The 22193-nt window shown below is 39.0% G+C and overlaps 1 protein-coding gene across 1 annotated transcript in view; it reads left to right on the top strand.

The window, feature by feature from the left end:
* The window catches only part of LOC122803815 (extracellular calcium-sensing receptor-like), a 233528-nt gene that overhangs the window by 22560 nt on the left and 188775 nt on the right, over window positions 1–22193 (top strand). Inside the window, exons 2-3 of the mRNA XM_044073501.1 lie at window positions 15378–16208; window positions 22055–22062. Coding sequence (XP_043929436.1) covers window positions 15378–16208; window positions 22055–22062 — 839 coding nt within the window. The remainder of the gene's footprint in view (window positions 1–15377; window positions 16209–22054; window positions 22063–22193) is intronic.

Below are 22193 nucleotides of genomic sequence, written 5' to 3'. Positions count from 1 at the left end.
AGTTCTGATGTTAGTGCTAGTTTGAAGGTGACTAAATTATGGTTAGATTTAACTAATGAGGGTCTGACAGTTGCGGTGGTGCATCTGTTTGTCATGTTTGTCATGTTAGTGTGGACCAAATCTAGTATGTTTGTTCTTGTTGGGGTTTGAACAATTTGTTCCAGGGCATTTGAGTTGAAAAAGTCAAGGAAATTTTGGGGTAGTGAATTACGGTTAGAGCAGGTTTCACAGTTGATGGTGGGATAATTGAAATCCTCCATGACCAGAGTGTTTGGCAATATTTGGATTGACTCCAGTTTGGTCAAGTAGGCATCGTGCGCATCATAACCCATGGAGAGGGATCTATGACTTGAATGGGGGTCTTACCCACAGTAACTGAACAAGGAGTAACTCCATGTAGCTGTCCAGGCTAACTTGGTGGGAGGTGACTTTATCTCTAATATAGATAGAAACACTGTCTCCTTTGGTTCTCACATGTTTGTTTTGTGGTCTGAAGGTGTGGAAGACATTGTAGCCTTGCAAGGCCAGGGTACTCTGTGAGGCCTTGAACCAGGTTCATGTGACTGCAGAGACATTACATCATCCAGTGATAGAAGTGCTTCCAGGGTGTGCAGGTTTTGGTTTAAGCTCCTAGTGATTGTTGGCAATTTTCACATCAGCAATTTTGTTTTAAGACCTTGCCTAAAAAGGCACTATGGGGCAGGCAAGAGCCTTTGCCAACAGCCAAAATCTAGTAGTGCCAGGTTTAAATTGTCTTTAGCAAAGCAGTGAGGTTTGTCGACCATGTCATCCCAGGCTGACAGAAACTGGATTCTCTTTGAATGACATAAAAAAAAAACTAAGCCAGTTATTGATATTGGTCATTTTTTTGTTTATACTGTGGCATCATTCTAGGTGAGGGTAATATACTGCACAAGGCTAGGGACATACCTGCCCGAGACACATACTTAGAGAGCTCAATCATATCTCTCTTCATATCCAGTGAGGTATGTATCAAGTCATTCACTCCTACATGAGCTATGACAAAGTGATAATGGTACTTGTTGCCGAGAGACCTGAGTGCATGTGTGATCTGATGAATCCTGGCACTGGACAGTTACAGTAGCTGACTGTGTCTTTCTCCTTATCTAACATGGTGAGTGGGCCATCCGTGTGTCTCACTATGGAGTCTCCAATGACAAGTAAATTGGCTTTTACACCTTAAAAGCTTAGGAGGTGAGACACTGGGGTTGCTATGTGTCTTGGATGCTGTGGGAACTGTGTTAGTTGTAGCAGTCTTTTGTTTTGGAGGTCTCTGGTGTTTCAGTAAGTTTTTTGAGGGAACCTCTGCGTATGTTGATTTATGTGTTGGATGCATACTATGTGTATGAGTAGTGATACCGTGTGCATGAGTAGTGTTGGGTGAGTTGACCATCTCTTCAATGTTGCTGTTTTGAGTGCAAGAGAGAGCAGGGTTTCAAGATTATTTGTGTGGATACATCTCTTGCACTTTGTACTAGAGTGAATTATTAGTAGAGAGTTGCCAGTGTACATGAGGCAGTTACTACACTGCCTCAGAAGACCCACATCAATAAGGCTGGCAGGAGAAACAAGGATAGTCCAACTGTCCATAATGGTAGGTTTGAAGAACTGTTATTACAAAGGGGGTGCTTTCAGGACTGATCTGGGAGGTGATCTTTAGATGGGTATTTCTGAAGGGGTTTTTGGCTGGTGGTTTAATAGGTCACAGCTCACTAGCAATGCTTCTTAGACCAGAGATGTACTAAAGATGAGGAGTACACTAATGTACTATAGCTGCATCTAAGGGAAAGGTGTCAAAATTATCTGTTGGCTATGACACACAATTGCGAGGCAGCGCATGGTGCTGTGCTATGTGCAAACAAGCAGAAATCTGGTCAAATGTAGGGTTTAAATACTAGAAACTAAAAACTTAAAAAAGCTTTAAAAAACTCAAAAGAAACAATGAGGGTGCTTACTCCAAGCTCTAGACCAATCACCCTTAACCAGACAGGCTCCAGTCACCATACTTCTCTCACAATGGTATAAGAGCAAAGATGGCTTGGAAAATGTGCTCAGAATACAACAGCCACTACAAACAGACCCAGATGCAGCAAACTTGTATCTGGACTATGCTTCAGCTACTAGGTACACTAATTTAGGTGGGGAACACACAAAAAAAATTTAAACAGCAGTGAGACACTAAAAATGTTTTATACAGCAGGAAAACAGCAAGATGACACTAAATCATATTTTAAACAGCACATAAATCAGTTATTTAAAGCACTGCTTGGCAGGAAAACAGAACAAACAGAATAGATCTTTATCTAGATTTATTTCTAAGGATGCCCACTTAGACTTTAGTCATTATGACAGGATACCTAAGGACTGGGTCTCATGGCGTCTATGATTCTCAGGGTACCCCTGACAAGACTCTGAATGAGAAAGATACAATGGTATATGAAATCTCTTTGGTCCCAGCATCAACACCATTTATCTTTTCAGATCCCAATGCTAGGGTTTGTCAGAAGAGAATTTTTTGGTGGAGATAACCGATATCTTTAAATCCAGGTCTCCCTCCCTGCTCCAAAGCAGTTAGTCACCACAGACACTTCAGACTTTGCTGGGGAGCAGTTTTGGGAGGGATTAAAGTGTCAGCGGTTGTGGGACACCAATGACAGATACAAGCACTTAAATATTGAGAAGATGCTTGCCCTGATTAAGGCACTCAACTCTCTGAGCCATCTTTGGTCCCTAGGACCTCTTCAAGTGGTTACAGACAATGGCACACTCATGTGGTACAGCAACAAGCAAGGAGGAACCAGCATGTACCCCTTTGCAGACTAGCCATGTTAGCTTGGGATATAGCTTCAACATCCCAGTCTCACTCTGCAGGCATCCTACATTCCATTAGAGCAAAATTCTGTGGCGGACAAGCTGAGCAGGACCTGGGCAGACCCTCATGAATGGAAACTAGATTAGGGTCTTCCAAGATTTGATCCATTTGTAGAGAGTTCCTCAAGAAGACCCTTTTGCCTCTTCTCTGAACAATCAACTGACAAACTTCTACTCCAGTATTCCATGCAAAAAGGCCTGGAGGACAGCTACTTTTTCTTTTCTTTGGACAACAATGTTCCTGTATGCCTTTCCACCCTTTCAACTGATATCCAAGATACTTCTGCATATTCAGAAGGAATTCTCCAAGATCACTGTGATGGCTCCTTTCTGGCCCAAGCAAGTATGGTTCTCCTTTATTTTGGAAATACCCATGGGCAATTACCACAAGTTTCTTCAATAATTAATCTACTTAAACAAGAACAGGGTGTTTGATACACCCCAGTATCAGTCATCTTCAACTAACTGCCCAAATGATAGGGTCTTAATTCCTTTTAGACACCTGTTTCTGAAGATGTGCAGCAGGTATCAATGGAGTCAAGAAAGCCTGCCACTAGAAAATCATATACTAGCAAATGGATAATATTTTCTAGGTGGCGCCAACATCATGAACAGCACCTATTCAGGGGTAGTCATTCTCTGGTTTTATATAATTTGTGTGAGTTACTATCCTACAGGCTTTCTTCCTCTATCAAGGTTCATTTATCAGCCATTTCAGCATGTCTGCCCATGGATGCTCCTCTTTCAAAGCAGTTTCATTTCACAATGTTCTTGAAAATAGTTTTGCATTAGATGCCTCCTAGTAAACTGGTGGCTTCTTTTTGGAATCTTAATTTTGTGTTAGAACAGCTAATGCTCCATTTGAACCAGCTAATCTAACTGACTTGAGGTTGTTAACATGGAAAGATATCTGAGTTGCAAGCTGTTATGGGGGTCAACCCTATGAAATTTTTCATACGGACAGGGCTTCTTTAGAACGAATCCTTCTTTTATGCCTAAAGTGGTATCTGAGTTTACTTTAAGCCAAACTATCTATCTCTTAATTTTCTTTCCTGAACCTAAAAATGAGGGAGAAGGGATACTGCATACCTTAGATGTTTACAAACTATTCATGTACTATCTTGGCAAAGCTAAATCTTTCAGATTTTTGGATCAGTTGTTCATTTGTTGTGCTTTGAAGGTAAAAAGAAGGGACAACCTGTGCCAAAAAAGGCTATTTCCAAATGATTGTTATACTCACCATGACAAATCTGTTCCAGGCAGGGTCAAGGCCCACTCTATCAGTCTTAGCTTCATCTATATTTTTTTTGCAAAGGGTTGGATTCTAGAAGTGTTCTAGGAGCTGCTACTTGGTTCTCTGTAAATACTTTTACAAAGCACTGTAAGCCTGATTCCTTCTTTAGGTCTAGATCAAGTTTTGCTAGGACCATTTTCCAGGGGCTCCAGGACCTTTCTCCTTCTCCTCCCAAATATAGTTAGCTATGGTAATCTACCCACATAGCTAAGTCTACTGCACCAGTGATCAATATTAAGAACATACTGTAGTACAGATTTGTAAGTTGAACTTACCATAACAGTAGATGTTTGAATAATCACAGTTGCACTGTCCAGTCTCTCTGTCCATCCACCTTGTTTTTAGTTTGTTTTTTACACCAAGGTGTGGACATTTATTTTTTGTTGTTCTGAGCATTGTCTTTTAGAGTTCAGCCTCTCTCTCTGGTGGCACTAAAGCTCTGAAGGGCTTCACTCCTAAACTTGTCTTTTAGGCTGCTCATCTCAAGCTGCTCAACAGTTTGGGCATGTGGAAGGTGCCATGAAGCTTTGGAAGCTGGCCAGCTGTTATATCCTTGGCAGAATATAACCCATATAGCAAACTTCTACTGTTATGGTAAGTTCATCTTGCACAACTGTACTTTACCCAAACCTAATAACTTAGCTACAGTGTGATAATTCATATTTTTGTTCAATACTATGGGAAATAGTTTTATCTCGAAATGATCCTCTTTTGGAATCTTTGTTAAGCAATGGGCTGTTTTTCTTAGAACTACTTAAATATTTCCTCCCCTATTATAAACAAATAATACCACTGTATACTAAATGCATTGTCCGTTGATAAGTAGTGTATCTTGAGGTTTAGTCACACTCTTTTCTGTCTTTCTTACACACTGAAGAAGTTAAAATTAGAATTTAGACTTTAATTAGTAGCAAGGACATTCTGCAAGATTTTACCTGTATTTAATAGTTATAATCTAATTAAGGAACTCTGTACAATCCCTTTTCACCCTTGAGGATGTTGACTTCTGTGTAGTGAAGTGGTTTAAAATAGCGGAGAACACTCTGGCTGTGAAGGGCTATAACAACTTCCACACATTTAGACCAGCTACTGCTTAGAAGTGTTAAAAAGGTGGAGATGTCTCGGTCTACATCCATAGGAGACTCACATCAAGGCTGGTAAAGCAGCATGTTGCTCTACAACTTCTTTATGTCAAAGTGACCATCAGAAAGGTCCCCATATCATATATTAGTTAGCTATAGAACTCCTATGACACAAAAAGCTACAATGCCTGTCTACAGGAACTAGTATCCCTCATTATTAAACCCAGTACAATTTTCCTAGGTGATCTAAACTATCCAGCTATAGCTTGGGAAACCCACACTACCACCACTAATGGACAATCACAGAGTTTTCTGGACTTTGTCAATACAAATGCCCTGGAAGAATTAGTCAGAGTACCCACTAGGGGGAATACAATCTTGAATCTTCTCCTTACTAATATGGGAGCATCTTGCACCATCTTTTGCATATCTTCATCACTTGTAAGGTCTGACCATAAACCATTCTTGTTTGAAATAAAACTGAAACCAGAGATCCCTTCTGCCCAAGGTACCTTTAAGAGTTTCTTCAAGACAAATTACCATCTCCTAAGAGATACATTGACAAGCTTAAAATCACCACCAAACCCAGTTATATCCCCTGAATATGCAGAAACATACACTAACACAATAAACCAGCTGCACCCCATAGGAACAAGTGCAGAGCAAACCCTAGAAACAAACCCACATGGCGGAACTATAATACCAAGCTTTTTAATAAAAGTAAAAGAATGTTAACCAAAAGTAAGAAGAATAATTCCCAGAATGTTAGAGCCTTTGTCACTGAAGTATAAAATCCAGCAAAATCAAGTTTGAGGCTAAAATACCTACCCGAGCCAAAAACAATTGAAACATTATTTATGATGAGATGCTGCTGCTTGCTAAAACTAAAGTCTGATTAATGCACTTTTTCAGCACTGTATTAACTTATGCACAGTTACTAATAAAATAGCGTCTATGCTAAAGACGACACATACGATACTGTTACAGTTTACAACTTTTAATATGCCAGGTTTAGTTTTTCAGTGCAAGTATGGATGATAGCTTTCCATTCTCCAATTACCTCAGAACAAACGTGTTCCTACATGTACCAGATCTAACAAAAAATCAGATCTACCCCACCATTCAGTTACTGTTCTTTTTTATGCACTTTTTTATGAAAGCAGTCTTTTGATGTAATACTGTTGGATTTTGCTTGGTTTAATGCAGTCTGTTCATTGTGTTCTGTTTCAAGGTGAATTATGTGACAATCTTAAACTTTTAGAGAGCCGTTCCTGTTAGGAAATTGTTTTTGTCTCTGGCTGATAGGAAGTTGTTCATTCCTGTACCTGGGTTTCTTATCTGCAATTCACTTTGAAACTTGTACCAGGCACAAAACATTCTGTATTACACAGACAGTAGGATGCCAAACCATGCATATTTCTAACTAAGGAAAAGTTTAACCCTTTTGTGTTTATATGCTAGCAAATAGAAATGTACATGTATTTAAATGTCTATATTTTACTATATATATATATATATTCTAACAAGCAGAAGTGTACATGCACTATTATGTGTGCATATATATATATATATATATATATATATATATATATATATATATATATATATATATATATATATATATATACACACACACACACACACACACACACATTATATATATATATATATATATATATATATATATATATATATATGTTCTCCCTTTTTGTTTTAAAACACACAAACAGTTTCCATTGATATGTATTCTTTAGTCAGATCATAATGTTTGATTCAACAAGTCAAAACACAGTTTTACACAGTTAGTATAACAAACATTGCTACTAGAAATGGGTGTATAATCCAGTTTAACAGCCTTTTCTTTTGTAGACCATCCTGTAAAATATTCCACTAATTATATGCTGTGTCTACTTCAGTTTTTTTTGCTAACTTCATTAACTTATTTTTTAACTGCTGAACTAACTGTTTACTATTGTTAATTACTTTATACAAAGAATATTTACAAGCTGCAATAATTGATGATTTTATTTAAAAGGCACAGACATTTTACTTTCTGGAGTAAACATGTAACTTTTGTTATGCACAGTAAATGAGTGATATTGCTAAGACATCCCACAAAGGGTGTCTGCTTAGAAAAAGCTAATACAATACTAACAAACTGAGGAGCAATCTCTTTGAACATTTTAAAACTTGATGCCAAATTGTCTATTTACACCGATTTACAGAGTGTTGTAGAGAACATGGTTTATACACTGGAGAATGCTTTTTGTGTATTAAACCATTTACTGTACAGCATACACCAAGCATATTTATTATTTACCATCAATTTTGCTTGCACAGAATTTTTCTGCATTTGTACATACATGGGCTATAATGTACACTTAGTCCAGTTTACAAAGTTAGTGACATTAATATTAAACTGAAGCCTGCTAATTAAAGATTTATTAAAACATTGCAGAAATTTATTTTGAAAGTTAACATGCTCTTTTTGAGATGCTCATATAGTAAACCATTGTGCCTGTAAATGTACAATTTGTAAAATATCCTGTCCTGTCAGTTTTAATATGTTCACCAATATTTCTATATAACCATTGTGCCTGTAAATGTACAATTTGTGAAATATCCTGTCCTGTCAGTTTTAATATGTTCACCAATATTTCTATATTAATTGAGTTTAATGGCCCTAAGCCTGTACCAATACCTCCTACAAGACTATTGTACCAGGCTCTTCATCTTTTACAGCCAGTGATGTCAGGAGGGAATGAGATATTACTACTGTTTTTGGTAGTTTTGCCCCACTACCAAACATGTTGCTGGTACTCTGATTACTTAACAAAAAGGCAAGGCTGTCCTCCAACAATTACTGAATCATTAATACAGACCAGTATGTTTCCCTCTTGTACCTTTATTTTAGTCCCTTCTGCAGTACTGTTTACACAGTCAGTGTAAAACTGAAAGTGCCCTTTCCCCCTGTAGTATGCAATATTTTATTGCAGCATTGTTTTGACATTTAACAGCTTAGCTATGAGAGGTTGTCTCTGTGCGTATGTCATAAGAACGTCAGTCATACGGTCTACTTTACTGTCTAATTTATAAACAATTTGATTTAACTGGATAAATGTTTTAAAACATTTGGGAATTATCTGTCCATATATTAGATCCTGCTGTGTACGCTAACCATTTTCCAAATGTAGAGTAGTGTCCTCTAAATTTCTTTCTTTAACTCTTTACTAACCAGATTTGTTTTACCTTGTAATTTTGCATGGGCTGTCTGATATTTCTCAGTAACCTGTTCTGCTGAATCTAAACCTCCTATGCACTTTTGACAAAGTTTTTGTATGTCATTTTTGAACTCTCTGAACTCACTCTGTCTGTCTCTTAGAAGTTTATAAAATGTTTTGTCAGTTCACTATGAACCTCATCCCTGTTCTTATCTGTTTTATGCTGTGCAGTGGCTTTATTCCACTTTTGTACATATTTTCTAACAAGATGTACAGGAGATTCTGTCAATAACTGATTTTACTGCTTTTGTAACTCTGAAATTAATGCTTCACATGTGGTGACAAGACATAACTGTTTAACATCTAGATATAATAAACATTTACTGTGGTACCACACGATTTTAAGATACCAGTCAAACGTAATCCATTTGCATAATGCTTGACTATCAACTTGCCCTAATAAGGTTTTAAATTTTCTAATATGCTGTTTATACAAACTCTATAGTCTGTCCTAAATTTTATCTGGTCATTCTGACACATTAAGAGTAAAGCTTTGTTTACTACCCTGTCTAACAGCATTCATACTACATGTAATACAAAAAAGATTTCTTACCAGTTCCACAGGGGACACAGGTGAACAGTCTGTTTACTGCAGATGGTTAGAAAACCTCTGTAGTTACTTGAAAAGCTGGTGAAACTAAGCTGGCAGTTGTAGATTTGAAGCCTGGGAATTCACCGACTTGGAGAACTTATGGCGTTGTGACCTTCCTGCATGGCAGTCTCACTCCAGATCCAGACATCTGTAACCTGTACTGCTACAAACTGTAGAAAACTGAAGTGCTCCTATTCAGGACTCAATCACATACATAAATGTTAGTTACTGTGCCTTTACTGAAGTGACCTTATACAAGGCACCACTCTCCCTGTGTTCAAATACAGGCTAGGCTCACCACTGAAAAATTATTTTTGATGAGATGCTGGTGCTTGCTGAAACTAGTCTGATTAATGCAATTTTTAAGCACTGCATTAACTTATGCGCAGTTACTAATAAAATAACATCTATGTAAAAGACGACACGTACAATGCTGTTATAGTTTACAACTTTTAATATGCCAGGTTTAGTTTATCAGTGCAAGTATGGATGATAGCTTTCCATTCTCCATTTACCTCAGAACAAACGTGCTCCTACATGTACCAGATCTAACAAAAAATCAGATCTACCCCACCATTCAGTCGCTTTTCTTTTTTATGCACTTTTTTATGAAAGCAGTCTTTTGATGTAATACTGTTGGAATTTGCTTGATGCAATGCAGTCTGCTCATTGTGTTGAAAGTTGAATTATGTGACAATCTTAAACTTTTAGGGAGTCATTCCTGTTAGGAAGTTGTTTTTGTCTCCGGCCGATAGGAAGTTGTTAATTCCTGCACCTGGGTTTTTTATCTGCACTTTTCCTTGAAACTTGTACAGGCACAAAATATTCTGTATTACACACACAGTAGGATGCTGAACCATGCATATTTCTAACTAAGGAAAAGTTTAACCCTTTTGTGTATACATGCTAATAAACAGAAATGTACATTCATTTAAATGTCTATATTTTACTATATATATATATTCTAACAAGCATAAGTATACATGCATTATTGTCCAAAAAAAAAAAAAAAAAAAAATATATATATATATATATATATATATATATATATATATATATATATATACACAGAGCAAACAAAAATCACAAGGCATTCTTAGTTGTACTTACCATCTCAAAAGCACAGCAGAGCAATGCACTGAGCTTATTGTGAACAATGTTATCTACACTGAGGCTGAAGATACAGTGAACCTACTGGCAGATAAATTTAGCTCTAACCCTCTCTGCTTTATGTGTTCCTCAAGATATACCTGAAACTGGCTTGTCTCCAGCTATCACACAAGACCAAGTCCTAAAAGTGATATCAAAAACTAAAAATACTGCTTTGATGGGTCCTGTCAATATCCTGGATGCATCTTAAAATATCATGAAGCATGATTTAGCCACACCCCTAACAACATTGTTCAACCTCAGCCTCCATACAGGTTTTGAAGTAAGTGAATGGAGAACAGCTGCAGTCATACCTATGCATAAGCAGAGCTGAATCATGGTCAAATGGGCCCTAGGTAAGGTAATGGATAATTACTTGGCTGTTTCTCCCCAGTTACCATAAACATTGTTGTAACCTGCCAGTGTGCATACTATTTTCTTCTTCTACAATAATTAGAGATATTTAAAACTTTTATTTCAAATTTTATACCACAAAAGACTGTTAGCCATTTGCTAAACAAAACAAACAGTTTCACAATGAAAACGGACTTAGGATGAACAATAAGCTTCTCTGCCCTTGAAACTCACATTCATTGAAACAGCACTGAAGCCCACATTCAAAGAAAATACATCTGGCCAGTGGTGGATTACGTTTACCTTTGGGCTATTTTAAAACCATAGCCCCCTTGCACACATTTTAAGACCATGCATGCAGGCATGTGTTCTTTGTACCTTCTTGACTGTATTAAATTCTATTCCTTGTATAATATAACACCACTTATTAGAGTATGTTTTAAATTTGTAGTTTTGAACATTTTTCCAGTAAGCAACGAAACAAAATGTATGAATCAATAATGACAGAACTACCCATTTCAGAACATTTCAACCACAAAAGGCCACTTCGTCTGTCATCACAATCCACCAATATCAGTCAATATACACAATCTCTGCAGAAGTAGTAGTCATCTGAATAATTCCAGATTATCTAGCTATAACTAATGACGAGGTTGTAGCTGACAAACAACTTTACATTTAAGAGTTTCATGTACAAATTCAGTGCCTGATGCCCTTGAAGAATAAATTGGCCATGATACATTAAAAAACAAACAAACAAAAAAAAATTGTTAAACTGGTAATATTGCTATGGGGAATGGCTGTCAAACTGACAACACAGGTAACCTGTAAATGGTTCATCTCCCAAACCCCTGCTTACACTTATCAAGGGTATCAGAACTTGTCTGAGATTTGGGATGCATATGTAGGCTTAAAAAGGCCCTTGTGTTTGTTAGCCTAGTAAACACCTATGAACCTGTTCATAGTTACTAGGCATCTCATCCAAAGTAGGACACTCTCAGATGTGCAGCACCCCCATCCCCCCTTAAAGGACACCACAATATCAGCACTTTATCTACATGGTGTGGGAGTAGAACCCACAGCCCTCTACACCAAAGGCAAGTATGCTACATGTTGTGCTACTAAAATGTTTTCAAATTTTATAGCACAAAGACTGATGATGGCCATTTGCTAAACAAAAATTATACACTGTGAACAGACTTAGCATGAACAACAGTAAACTTCTCTTCCCTTGAAACTCAACATTCCTTGAAAATGCACTGAAACTCATCATTCATTGAAAATGCACTTCTAATGACAGTTTGGTAGCTTGTGTACATGATTCAGACTCTTGTTTCCTGTAAGCAAGGTACAGGGTTTGAGTCTGAGTAAGTTAACCAACTTGCCATTCTTAACTGGGGCATCACACACACACACACACACACATACACACACACACACACACACACACACACACACCCCTTGTTAACTCACCAATCTCTCCATGTTTGTTTGCTCATCTTTTGTGCTGTAAAGGAATGCATTATCCATGCATAAAAATCCCAAGTACTATGCTTCCAGTATTTAAATGTGCAAGCACTGATGCATGAAGGAAGTTTCAACATTTAAATTTGCATGCATCTCTAGTGCAATGCATGCACAGATGCTACTAACAATGCCACAGAATGCATCCTTAAAGAAAAAAAACATAACTTTTTTTTTTATTTAAATTAAATGTTGTGTCAACTGCCGAGGTTGTCTAGTGGTGGATCTGGCCATGTACATAAAGGAGGACTTTCCACAGACCCAGGAAACTGCAGACCTGTAAGTCTGACCAGCCTCATATGCAAAGCCATGGAAAGACTTATCATGGAACTAATCAATCAGGACAATGGGAGCCTCCAAACCCAGGACCCATCTCAGTCTGGATTTGCCAAGGACAGGTCATGCTTACTCAGCTTTGTGTATTTTTTAAAAAGGTCACCAAAGCAATGGGTGAAGGCAAAATGGTAGACACCACATACATCGACCTGACCAAAGGTTTTGATACAGTTCCCACTCTGGCATAATAGAAAAGCTAAATAAACTGGGAATGACCTCATTTGTCAACCACTGAACTGCCAAATGGCTGATGGATGGGAAGTAGATAATTAAAACAGTGGAAGGTACCTTCACAAAGATACCATTTACCAGTGAAGTCCCTCAGGGAAATGTGCTGGGAATCCTCTCCTGTTTGGCATGTAATTTTCTGAAGTAAAAGACAATACCAGAGGGCTGTGGCTGATTAAGTTTACAGATGTTTGCAAGCTAGGAGCAGTCATAGAATCCCCAAATGGCTTAGCCATCCTGCAGGAAGGTTGTCCCAAATAAATAAGTGGTGCCAAAATCATGGACTGAAACCAAATGCCAAAAAGTGCATTATTATATCCTTTGGGAAGTGGTCTACTCCAGGGAACTAGCACACTGACAATATGCCCCTAAGAACTGACCCAGTTATTTCAGGATGTGGGAACATGTGTGGACAGTGATCTAACATTTGACCAACATGTGTCTGTTGTTCTAAGGAATTACTTCTATACTGCACAGTTTATAAAGAAAGGGATTGACTCTAGATCTAGTAATGTCATTGTCCCCCTTTATTCAGCCCATATTTGGCTCATTCATTGAATATAATGCCCCCTTTGGCATGTAGCTATCCAGACACATGCAGCAACTGGAATGCCCACAAAGATACCTTACTAAAAGTATATAAGGCCTAAACAACATGTTCTACATGGACCCACTCAAAGCCCTGTTACTATACTCTGGATCCTACACACTGCTAAGAGGTGACCTGTGCCTGGGATAAAAGATATCCTCCAACTTATTACTTTTGGATTTACTGCACATTGGCAAGTCAAATGGCATCAGAAATAGTCAGTCAAGGGATATAAACCTCTTCTGCAACATCAGTAGAACAGTTTGTAGGGGCAGGTATATCTCACAGAGGATACTAATGCTCTGGAACATACTTCCCATCCATGTATTAAGAAAGTTTATCCCTGTCTATATTCAAGCGCAACTTAGGTCTGTGGATGGAAAACAGAAAATTTTCTTCAGGACTGCCCCCTGTGCTACTAATGGACAAATGCAGCTCCTAAATGCATGATTCTAAGCATGGGACCCCTCAAATTATCTATCATATGATCCTAGTTATTCTCATTAGGAGTAATATATAATTAATGACCATGGAATGGATAAGTCCAGTCAATAACCAAATGGGAGAGGTTATTTTGAGCACAAAAAGGGAAACTAGCTAGACTTAAAATGTCCCACAAGGGTAGCTAGTCAAGTGCTTAGCTATAAACTAAGAAACTGGTCCTGTACTAAGCTTATATCAACAAGTATGCAAGTACTAGTCAGGTAGCTAAACATTTTAATAATAGGAACTAGCCTGGATAGAAGACAAATAGATTTATTATACTATATCTGAACAATAGAAATATATTGTGTAATGGGATTCCATACATTTGGTCGAATTACACTTAGTCGAAAATGATTCCAGGCATTTCACTTCATTGAAAGCTCACCTGACTGAAAGCTCACTTGGTCGAAGTTCATTTGGTCGAAAATGGAATATAGCCCCTTCTCCACTGCAGTGCAACCCTGGAGTGAGAATATTAAATAAGGGGGGTGTGGGGGTGTAGCCCCCCCCACATTATGCCAATAATTTTTACTAAAGATATATATATCAATGCATTTGTAATAGATATACCTTCTTATAATAGTGAATACATTAAAATTATGTGGGGGGGGGGCTACGCTCTCCCACACCCCCCTTATTTAATATTCTCACTCCGGGGTTGCACTGCAGTGGGGCAGGGGCTATATTCCATTTTCGACCAAATGAACTTCGACCAAGTGAGCTTTCAGTCAAGTGAGCTTTCAGTGAAGTGCAATGCCTGGTATCATTTTCGACTAAGTGTAATTTGACCAAATGTATGGAATCCTGTGTAATGATATTTTCTGTCTGTTGGTATGAATGAAACTAGAGTTTTGTTAGGATGATGTAACTTTGCCATCTTTAGGTCTTAATGAATTAAACTGGAAATATTTGATATAAGGCATTTGAAATATTGTTATTTATGGTCTATATATGATTTGTGTATTTATTTGAAGATTATCCATGAAACACTTATGACACTTTTGCTGAGACTGACCTATTGAATTTCTGTAGATGCTGTTGGACTTCATCCAAACGCATTGTTAGATCATGATCTTTCTTGTCCAACTTCCAACTCAATAAAGCAGGAGTTTTCAAAAATTCCTCGACTAAATATGCCTTATGACAAGGTGCTGTGACATTAAAGTAGTATATCTATTTAAGGGGAAACTGAGGGCAAAGGTCCCCAGAAAAAGAATTACTGTTTTATAACGTGCTTTACAATTGGAAGGATGCTCTTTATTGTTGGGACTTTCAGGAGTTGAGCAGTTCATATTTAATTCATAACATTGGACTCCTTGCAGTCTTCCTTGGTTGCAGTATTAGCATATTTGCCAAGGAATGTGCTACTTATATAGCAATTAACAGAAACATTTTAAAATTCTGCTGCAACCGAAAGGCATTATTTTGAATATGATACAGGATGGCTGTTGAGTCATTAAGAAACCATCCATCTGTTAGGATTTTGGTTAACAATGGTAAATACTGTAGTACAATGCCAGCAAAATTTATATCTATCCATTTTTATACAAACTGAAATATCTCTTTACAGATAAGTTATGCAGCAACAGTTATGGCTTTAAGTGATAAATACCAATTTCCATCTTTTCTCCGAACAATTCCAAGTGACCTTTTTCAGTCCATTGCCATAGCTCAGCTTGTTCTACATTTTGGCTGGACGTGGGTTGGACTTCTGTCTGACAGCAGTGACTATGGCCTGCAAGGCAGCCTTAAAGTAAAAGAGGAACTTGTCAAAGCTGGGGCTTGTATTGCTTTTTCTGAAACAATACCTGCAGTGCACTCTGAGATGAAGCTTCAGCACATAAATGAAATAATTAGGAAATCTTCTGCAAATGTGATAGTGATCTATTCTGTTGATGTCGATCTTTACCCCCTCATGGAGGTTATTGCACACAACAATGTCACTGGAAAAGTCTGGGTAGCTAGCGATGGTTGGGCACTGCCTTTTCTCTTTTCTAAAAATGAATTTTTGATAACATTACAGGGAACACTTGGTTTTCTGGTTAGAAAAGGTGACATATCAGGATTCAAGGAATACATTTACAGTCTCAGTCCTTACAGGAATCCAGATGATATATTTCTGAAAAACTTTTGGGAACTTGTTTTTGACTGTAAAGTGCAAATCCTGGATAAAGCTGATAAGAACTTAACCAGAGATTCAAAATACTGTGCAGGAAATGAAACATTAGAGGGCATGACACTGGATTTTTTCAGACTTACTGATTTAAGAAATACATACAATGTCTACAATGGCATTTACTCTGTTGCTCATGGTTTGCATAACATAATTTCATGCAGATACGGAGAAGGGCCTTATGATAATGGTACATGTGAAGTAATGCATGAGTTCCAGCCATGGCAGGTAAAACAGTTTACTGTTTTTTGTATTCATATTAACTGCGCTTAACTTATCTCTTGAATGTGACATGTTGTTAAACATAGAATTGATAAATCAATAATTTACTGATTTCTGTTGTCTGCAACATGACTTCCCAAATTTCTATAAAGGGTTTTATCCAGTACCAGTGGCATACAGGCTTAAAGGCCTGACTATGGTCCTGGTGACATGGGTACAAATAATGACCAGGGCTCTTGATGGTAATGGCAAGGGAAGATGAGCATGCCCAGTTGGTATGGACGGGTAGAGTACATACTTCTAGGGTCAACTTAGGGGAGGAGCTTAGATGCAGATGTGTGGCCTGTGGCAGGTGCTTGACTCACCAAACCACCAGTAGGCTTTCACCTTCATGGACTATGTAAGGAAGAATGCAGTTACATGGGGGAGGCATTGTGAACCTCCATGGCAATGGAAATCATGCAGCCCTCAAATCAGGGTGGTGCGGGGTTAAGCCATTCAATTGCTGTCATCACTGCAAAGCCAGTAACAGCACAAAGCAAAGCCCCTTTTATAGCTATCTGAAGGACCGCCCTCCCCAGCCAGACAATTTTCATCTCAGCTCCATGTGAAGGCCCCAGAGCTGAGGAATGAATAGAACCTGGGAGGGACTTGGTGGTTGGCACACTGGGGCTAAAATCACATAGAGACAATATAAATAAAGTGTTTAATTTGTATGGACATATTGAGTTTTTTAGCTGACCTAATGGGGATCTGCCTGCATGAGTCAATGGTATGGCACTTCACAGACATTATTTTTACATTTTGGTTAATGTGCATAAAACATATGTCATACTTTGGACAGAGCCATCTAATTAGAATACTAAATGAGTCATGGTCACTTGACCAAAGCCAAATTCATCAAAGTCATTTTACTGAACACAATTATTTGAAATGGCAACTTGCTGAAAAATCCACAAAGTACATAAACAGTACTGCTTACAGAGATCTGAACCTACACAACTTACATGCATACTCTCCTAATATAATGAATTACAAGATTATTGTATCATGGTGATGGATTTCTTTCCCTTTTGCTGTTACTTCCAAGAAGTGAACAATCCCTGAATTACAATTGGTGATTTGTGTATCACGAAACTATAATTGATGATTATAAAAACTGTCATGTTAAATGTGATATTCATTATATATTGTAGATATACACTCCTCGTCTATGTGACATTATATAGTAAAAGCAGAACATATGGGAACAGAGTTACTGCCTACTCCAGCTAATAGCTGCATTGGGATTAGAACACCTTATTAAATATATGGGGTTACTTCTTTATAATTTATGTCAATCTCTGTATAACAGCTATCTGAGAGCTCTGCTTGGAATGTCTTCTGGACATTTACAGTATAGCCATTACCCCACACCAAAACACTATAAGGTAGGGAGGCACGTTGTTAGTTCTAATAAATTTAGGTTTGATTTTACATACTGGAGGGAGTCAGTAACAGGCAGCTAACAAAATAAAAGTTAATGAAGAAAATACTGAAAATAGTGGCAGGCAGACTGTGGCATGATAACATTTATCTTGGATATTTGAAAGGAATAAATGGAAATCTAGAGACTCTACCAGATGGCTCTTTCCAGAAGCATGTCAACATAATCTGGTGCCTAGTGACTACAGCAACAGAGACCTCCAAAGCAGAAATGCAAGCAACCTCCCACCACCAACACAACCCAAATGACACATAGCCCACAGACTCAGTGTGCCACTCAACCACAGCCCATAAGGCAAAACAATGTACCCAACACACTAGTCATAGGTGACTCTATAGTCAGGCACACTGATGTCCCACTCACCAGGCTAAACAAGGAGAAGGTCACTGTCAGCTGCCTGTCAGGTGCCAGGATCCGCCACATAACCCACGCACTCATGTCACTCCACAAGATGTACAAATATGACTCTGTGATTGTCCATGTTGGTGTGAACGACCTGAGACATACCTCTCTGGACTACATGAAAAGAGACATGGAAGAACTCTCCGATTTGTTAGCCCAGACAGGTATGACCCTAGCCCTGAGTAGCATCCTGCCATCACCCAGAATTATACTGCAGTACAAGGACAAAATGATTGACTTCAACAATTGGCTAAGCTTCTGTTGTCATTCTATGGGGATCCAGTATTTGTCTGCCTGGGACGACATGGTTGACAGACCACAATGCTTTGCCAGAGATGGCCTGCACCCATCCCCCCTGGGATTCCGGATACTGACAGAGGCTCTTGCCGTCCTATAGTGCCTTTTTTAGGCAAGGTTCAAATAACAAATTCACCACCATAACAGGAACAGGCAAGCAAAAACTGAGGGTAATGCTACTCAGTGCTAGAAGTCTAAATCTCAAAATGCACTCACTCGAGGCACTCCTCAAAAATGGAGAACATCGATATCAGTGCAGTGACTGAGACCTGGTTCAGGGCTCCAGAGAGCATCCCTGCATTACCAGGCTATAACTCATACCACACTTTTTGGCTATCTAACCTGGACCGGAACACCAAAGGTGGAGGTGTGTCCATATTCATTAAGGATATCCACACCTCCAGGCTAGTTGCTCAGCATAATGCAGCCGAGGTTATCCAAGTGCAACTAACTCTGGGCAAAACTGCAATCCAAATTGTAGCTTGCTACATATCCCCCACCATGCCCCAGGGTTCCCACTCCTCTTTTCTTGATATACTGGAAAATATTATTGTTCAAGCAAACACCCTAATATTAGATGATTTCAACTACCCCACCATTAACTGGGAAAACTACTCATGTACCAACTCCTTTGCTCAGCGCTTTCTGGAATTCATAAATACCAATGCCCTGGATCAACTTATCCACACCCCCACTAGAGGCAACAATATCCTAGACCTAGTCATTACCAACATGAGTGAGCGGTGTTCCACACCTGAAGTCAACTCCTCATTGGTGAGATCCGACCATAAGCTAATTACCCTAGATATCCACATCCCACCCCCCATTAAGGAAACCGCAATACAAAATTTCTCCAAAGCCAACTTCATGCTTCTTAAGACAGAAGTGGTAAACTTCATGACGCCCATGCAGATGGACAATACAGTTACGACTGCTGAATCCTACACAAATGCACTCTATAAGCACTTACACAAGTGCATGGATCATGCTATCCCAAACGGAACCAAGATGCTATCCTCCAAAAAAAGAAGCCAATCTGGTGGTCCCCTGCCATAAACAAACTCTACAACAGAAGGAAGAAATTGTTGCAAAAGAGAGTAAAATCCCATGAGTAGAGGAGCTCCCTGGTCAGCCTCAGCAAGAATCTGAGATCCCTTTATAAGATCCTCCAAAACTAGCTATGAAAACATGGTTGCCATTGATTCTAAGGACAACCACAAAGCATTCTATAGCTATGTCAAGAATCTCAATGGCAACACCCAGATCTGCTCTGAGTTACAGCACAATGGCACAAAAGTTACAGAACCAACTGATATTGCCAACATCCTGGCAGATAGGTTCAGTGCTAACTTTGCCTCCCTCTCACCCCTAAAGGGCCCATATCTATACAGGAAGAATACAGAGTCCCTGTAATCACAACTTCACAGGTAAAAGCAGCACACTCTAAAGCCAAAAACGCAGCATCCATGGGACCGGATAACATCCCAGGCTGCATTTTAGAATGAACTGGCTCCCCACCTAAGCACCATGTTCAATCATAGCCTCATGTCAGGCTTTGTGCCCACTGAATGGCACACAGCAACAGTTATCCCATTCCACAAAGGAGGAGCCACCACTGATCCTGGGAACTATTGCCCTATTAGCCTGACGAGCCTCGTCTGCAAGGCCATGGAACGTATCATCATGGAATTCATAAACAAAGACATTGGCAACCTTTAAACTCTGGACCCCACCCAGTTCTGGTTTGTGAAAGGCAGATCTTGCCTCCTGAACCTGGTCAACGTCTTTGAGGAAGGCACCAAAGCCGTAGATGAGGGTAAGGTGGTTCACACAGCCTATCTTGACCTCACCAAGGCTTTTGACACCATCCCCCATTCTGGAATTATAGCTAAACTCACTAAGCTAGGTATAAATCCCTATGTCACAAGATGGGTTGCTAACTGGCTCACTGACAGAACCCACACTCTAAAAGTTGCAGACTCCAAATCTGACTTCAAACCAGTGACAAGTGGAGTACCACAGGGTTCGGTCCTGGGACCTCTCCTGTTTGGTATCTACTTCTCTGAAGTACGGGCAAACACAGAAGGCCTCTGGCTAATGAAGTTTGCAGATGACTGCAAACTGGGAGCTATAGTCAAGTCCCCAAATGATGTGGACTTCCTACAGAAGGGCCTCAATGAGACAGATGTCTGGTGTCAGAGCCATAGCTTCAAGCTCAGTGCCAAAAAGTGCATTGTTATCCCCATTGGTAAAAACTCTGTACCCATGAACTACCACACACGCGGCAGTCTTCTTAACACCGAATGTGTGATAAGAGACCTTGGGACCCAGGTGGACAGTAGTCTCTCCTTTGATAATCACATTGCCACAGTAGTCAGGAAATCCTTCTACATAGCACACCTCATCACAAAAGGGTTCTCATCCAGGAAAAAAGAGATCATTGTTCCCCTCTACTCGATACTCATTAGACCCATTATAGAGTACAATGCCCCTTTTGGAATGTACCTCACAAGACATCTGCAGCAGCTGGAAAGGCCACAGAAGTACCTTACAAAGAGAATTACTGGCCTCAAACAGATGCCCTACACTGATCGTCTCAAAAAACTCCAGCTTTACTCTGTAGCATATTGACTACTCCGAGGTGATCTTTGCCTATCATATAAAGCTATGTCAAACCCAGAGCTGTCGGACATGCTACACCTAAAGAAATCCCAATCCCTCTGAGCTACATGCTCTAGGGACCTAAACCTTATCACCACAATAAACAGTACTTGTTGGAGGGATAGATTCCTGTCCCAGAGACTTCCCATACTCTGGAACAAGCTACCCATCTATGTCAAGCAAAGTTCCTCATTAACACTCTTCAAGAAAAATCTTGATGAGTAGATGGGAAATAGGAAATACATGCCGGGGATCACTTCTGTGGCTCTGCTTGACAGGGGCACAGGAAATTAACTTTTTTGGGTTGGCGTAAGCCAGGGAACTTTGTTGGCTATGCTTAATTAGGCTTAGTACCTACCTATGAACCTATGAACATATAAGGTACATGGGATTTCCCTTCATCGGAATAAGGTGTGTAACAAAATCAGGGATTGTACTTATTTGAGCAAAGTTGCATAGGAAAATGGTTGAGTTACTTCAGACAGAATGAATGAGTCCCTATGGCCAAATGCATGATTTGCAGCAGGGTTGTCATACCACATTATTCTTATCAGTTTATTTGCCTGTCCAACTATGGAAATAAGGGGCATGGATACTGCTTGCTTAGGTTTTTAGTAAGATATATGACACAGTCACATGTGGGTTTTGGCCAGAAATTTATATTTTGCCTTCAAACTTTATGCTTTTGTTTCCACTGCCCACTTCTCATTTAAAAATGTACTTGACTCTCAAAATGTTGCCTGTATTCATTTTGGAAGGGGACACATTATTTTCAGTTGCTCTCTCTGTAGTAAAATGTAATTTTATAGGTGCATTCTTAACAGCTAAGTATGTTTTGTATATCTCTATTCAGCAGGCAAAAGGGTATACAATTCTAAACATTTTGTGCTTTTTATGCCATAAAGTTTCTGAGAAATAATTAGAAAAACATATTAGTTTGTACATACTTAATATGTCTAGCTACATCCTTGTGATAAGATTAACATCACAATTTTCTTTCTTATAGGTTCATAGGTAGGTACTAGACTGTTGGCCCTAGGGCCTATACAAGCCTAGCCAAAAAGGTACCCTGGCTTTCGCCACCCAAGAAAATTATTTTCCTGTACCCCCGTTAAGCAGAGCCACAGAACTGATCCCCGGGTGAA

The sequence above is a fragment of the Protopterus annectens genome, chromosome 6.part0 (genome assembly GCF_019279795.1).
Source record: "Protopterus annectens isolate FY-2018-M chromosome 6.part0, PAN1.0, whole genome shotgun sequence".
Taxonomy (NCBI): domain Eukaryota; kingdom Metazoa; phylum Chordata; order Ceratodontiformes; family Protopteridae; genus Protopterus; species Protopterus annectens.
Note: the sequence above shows the minus strand (reverse complement) of the source record. Positions and strands in the feature narration are given on the sequence as shown.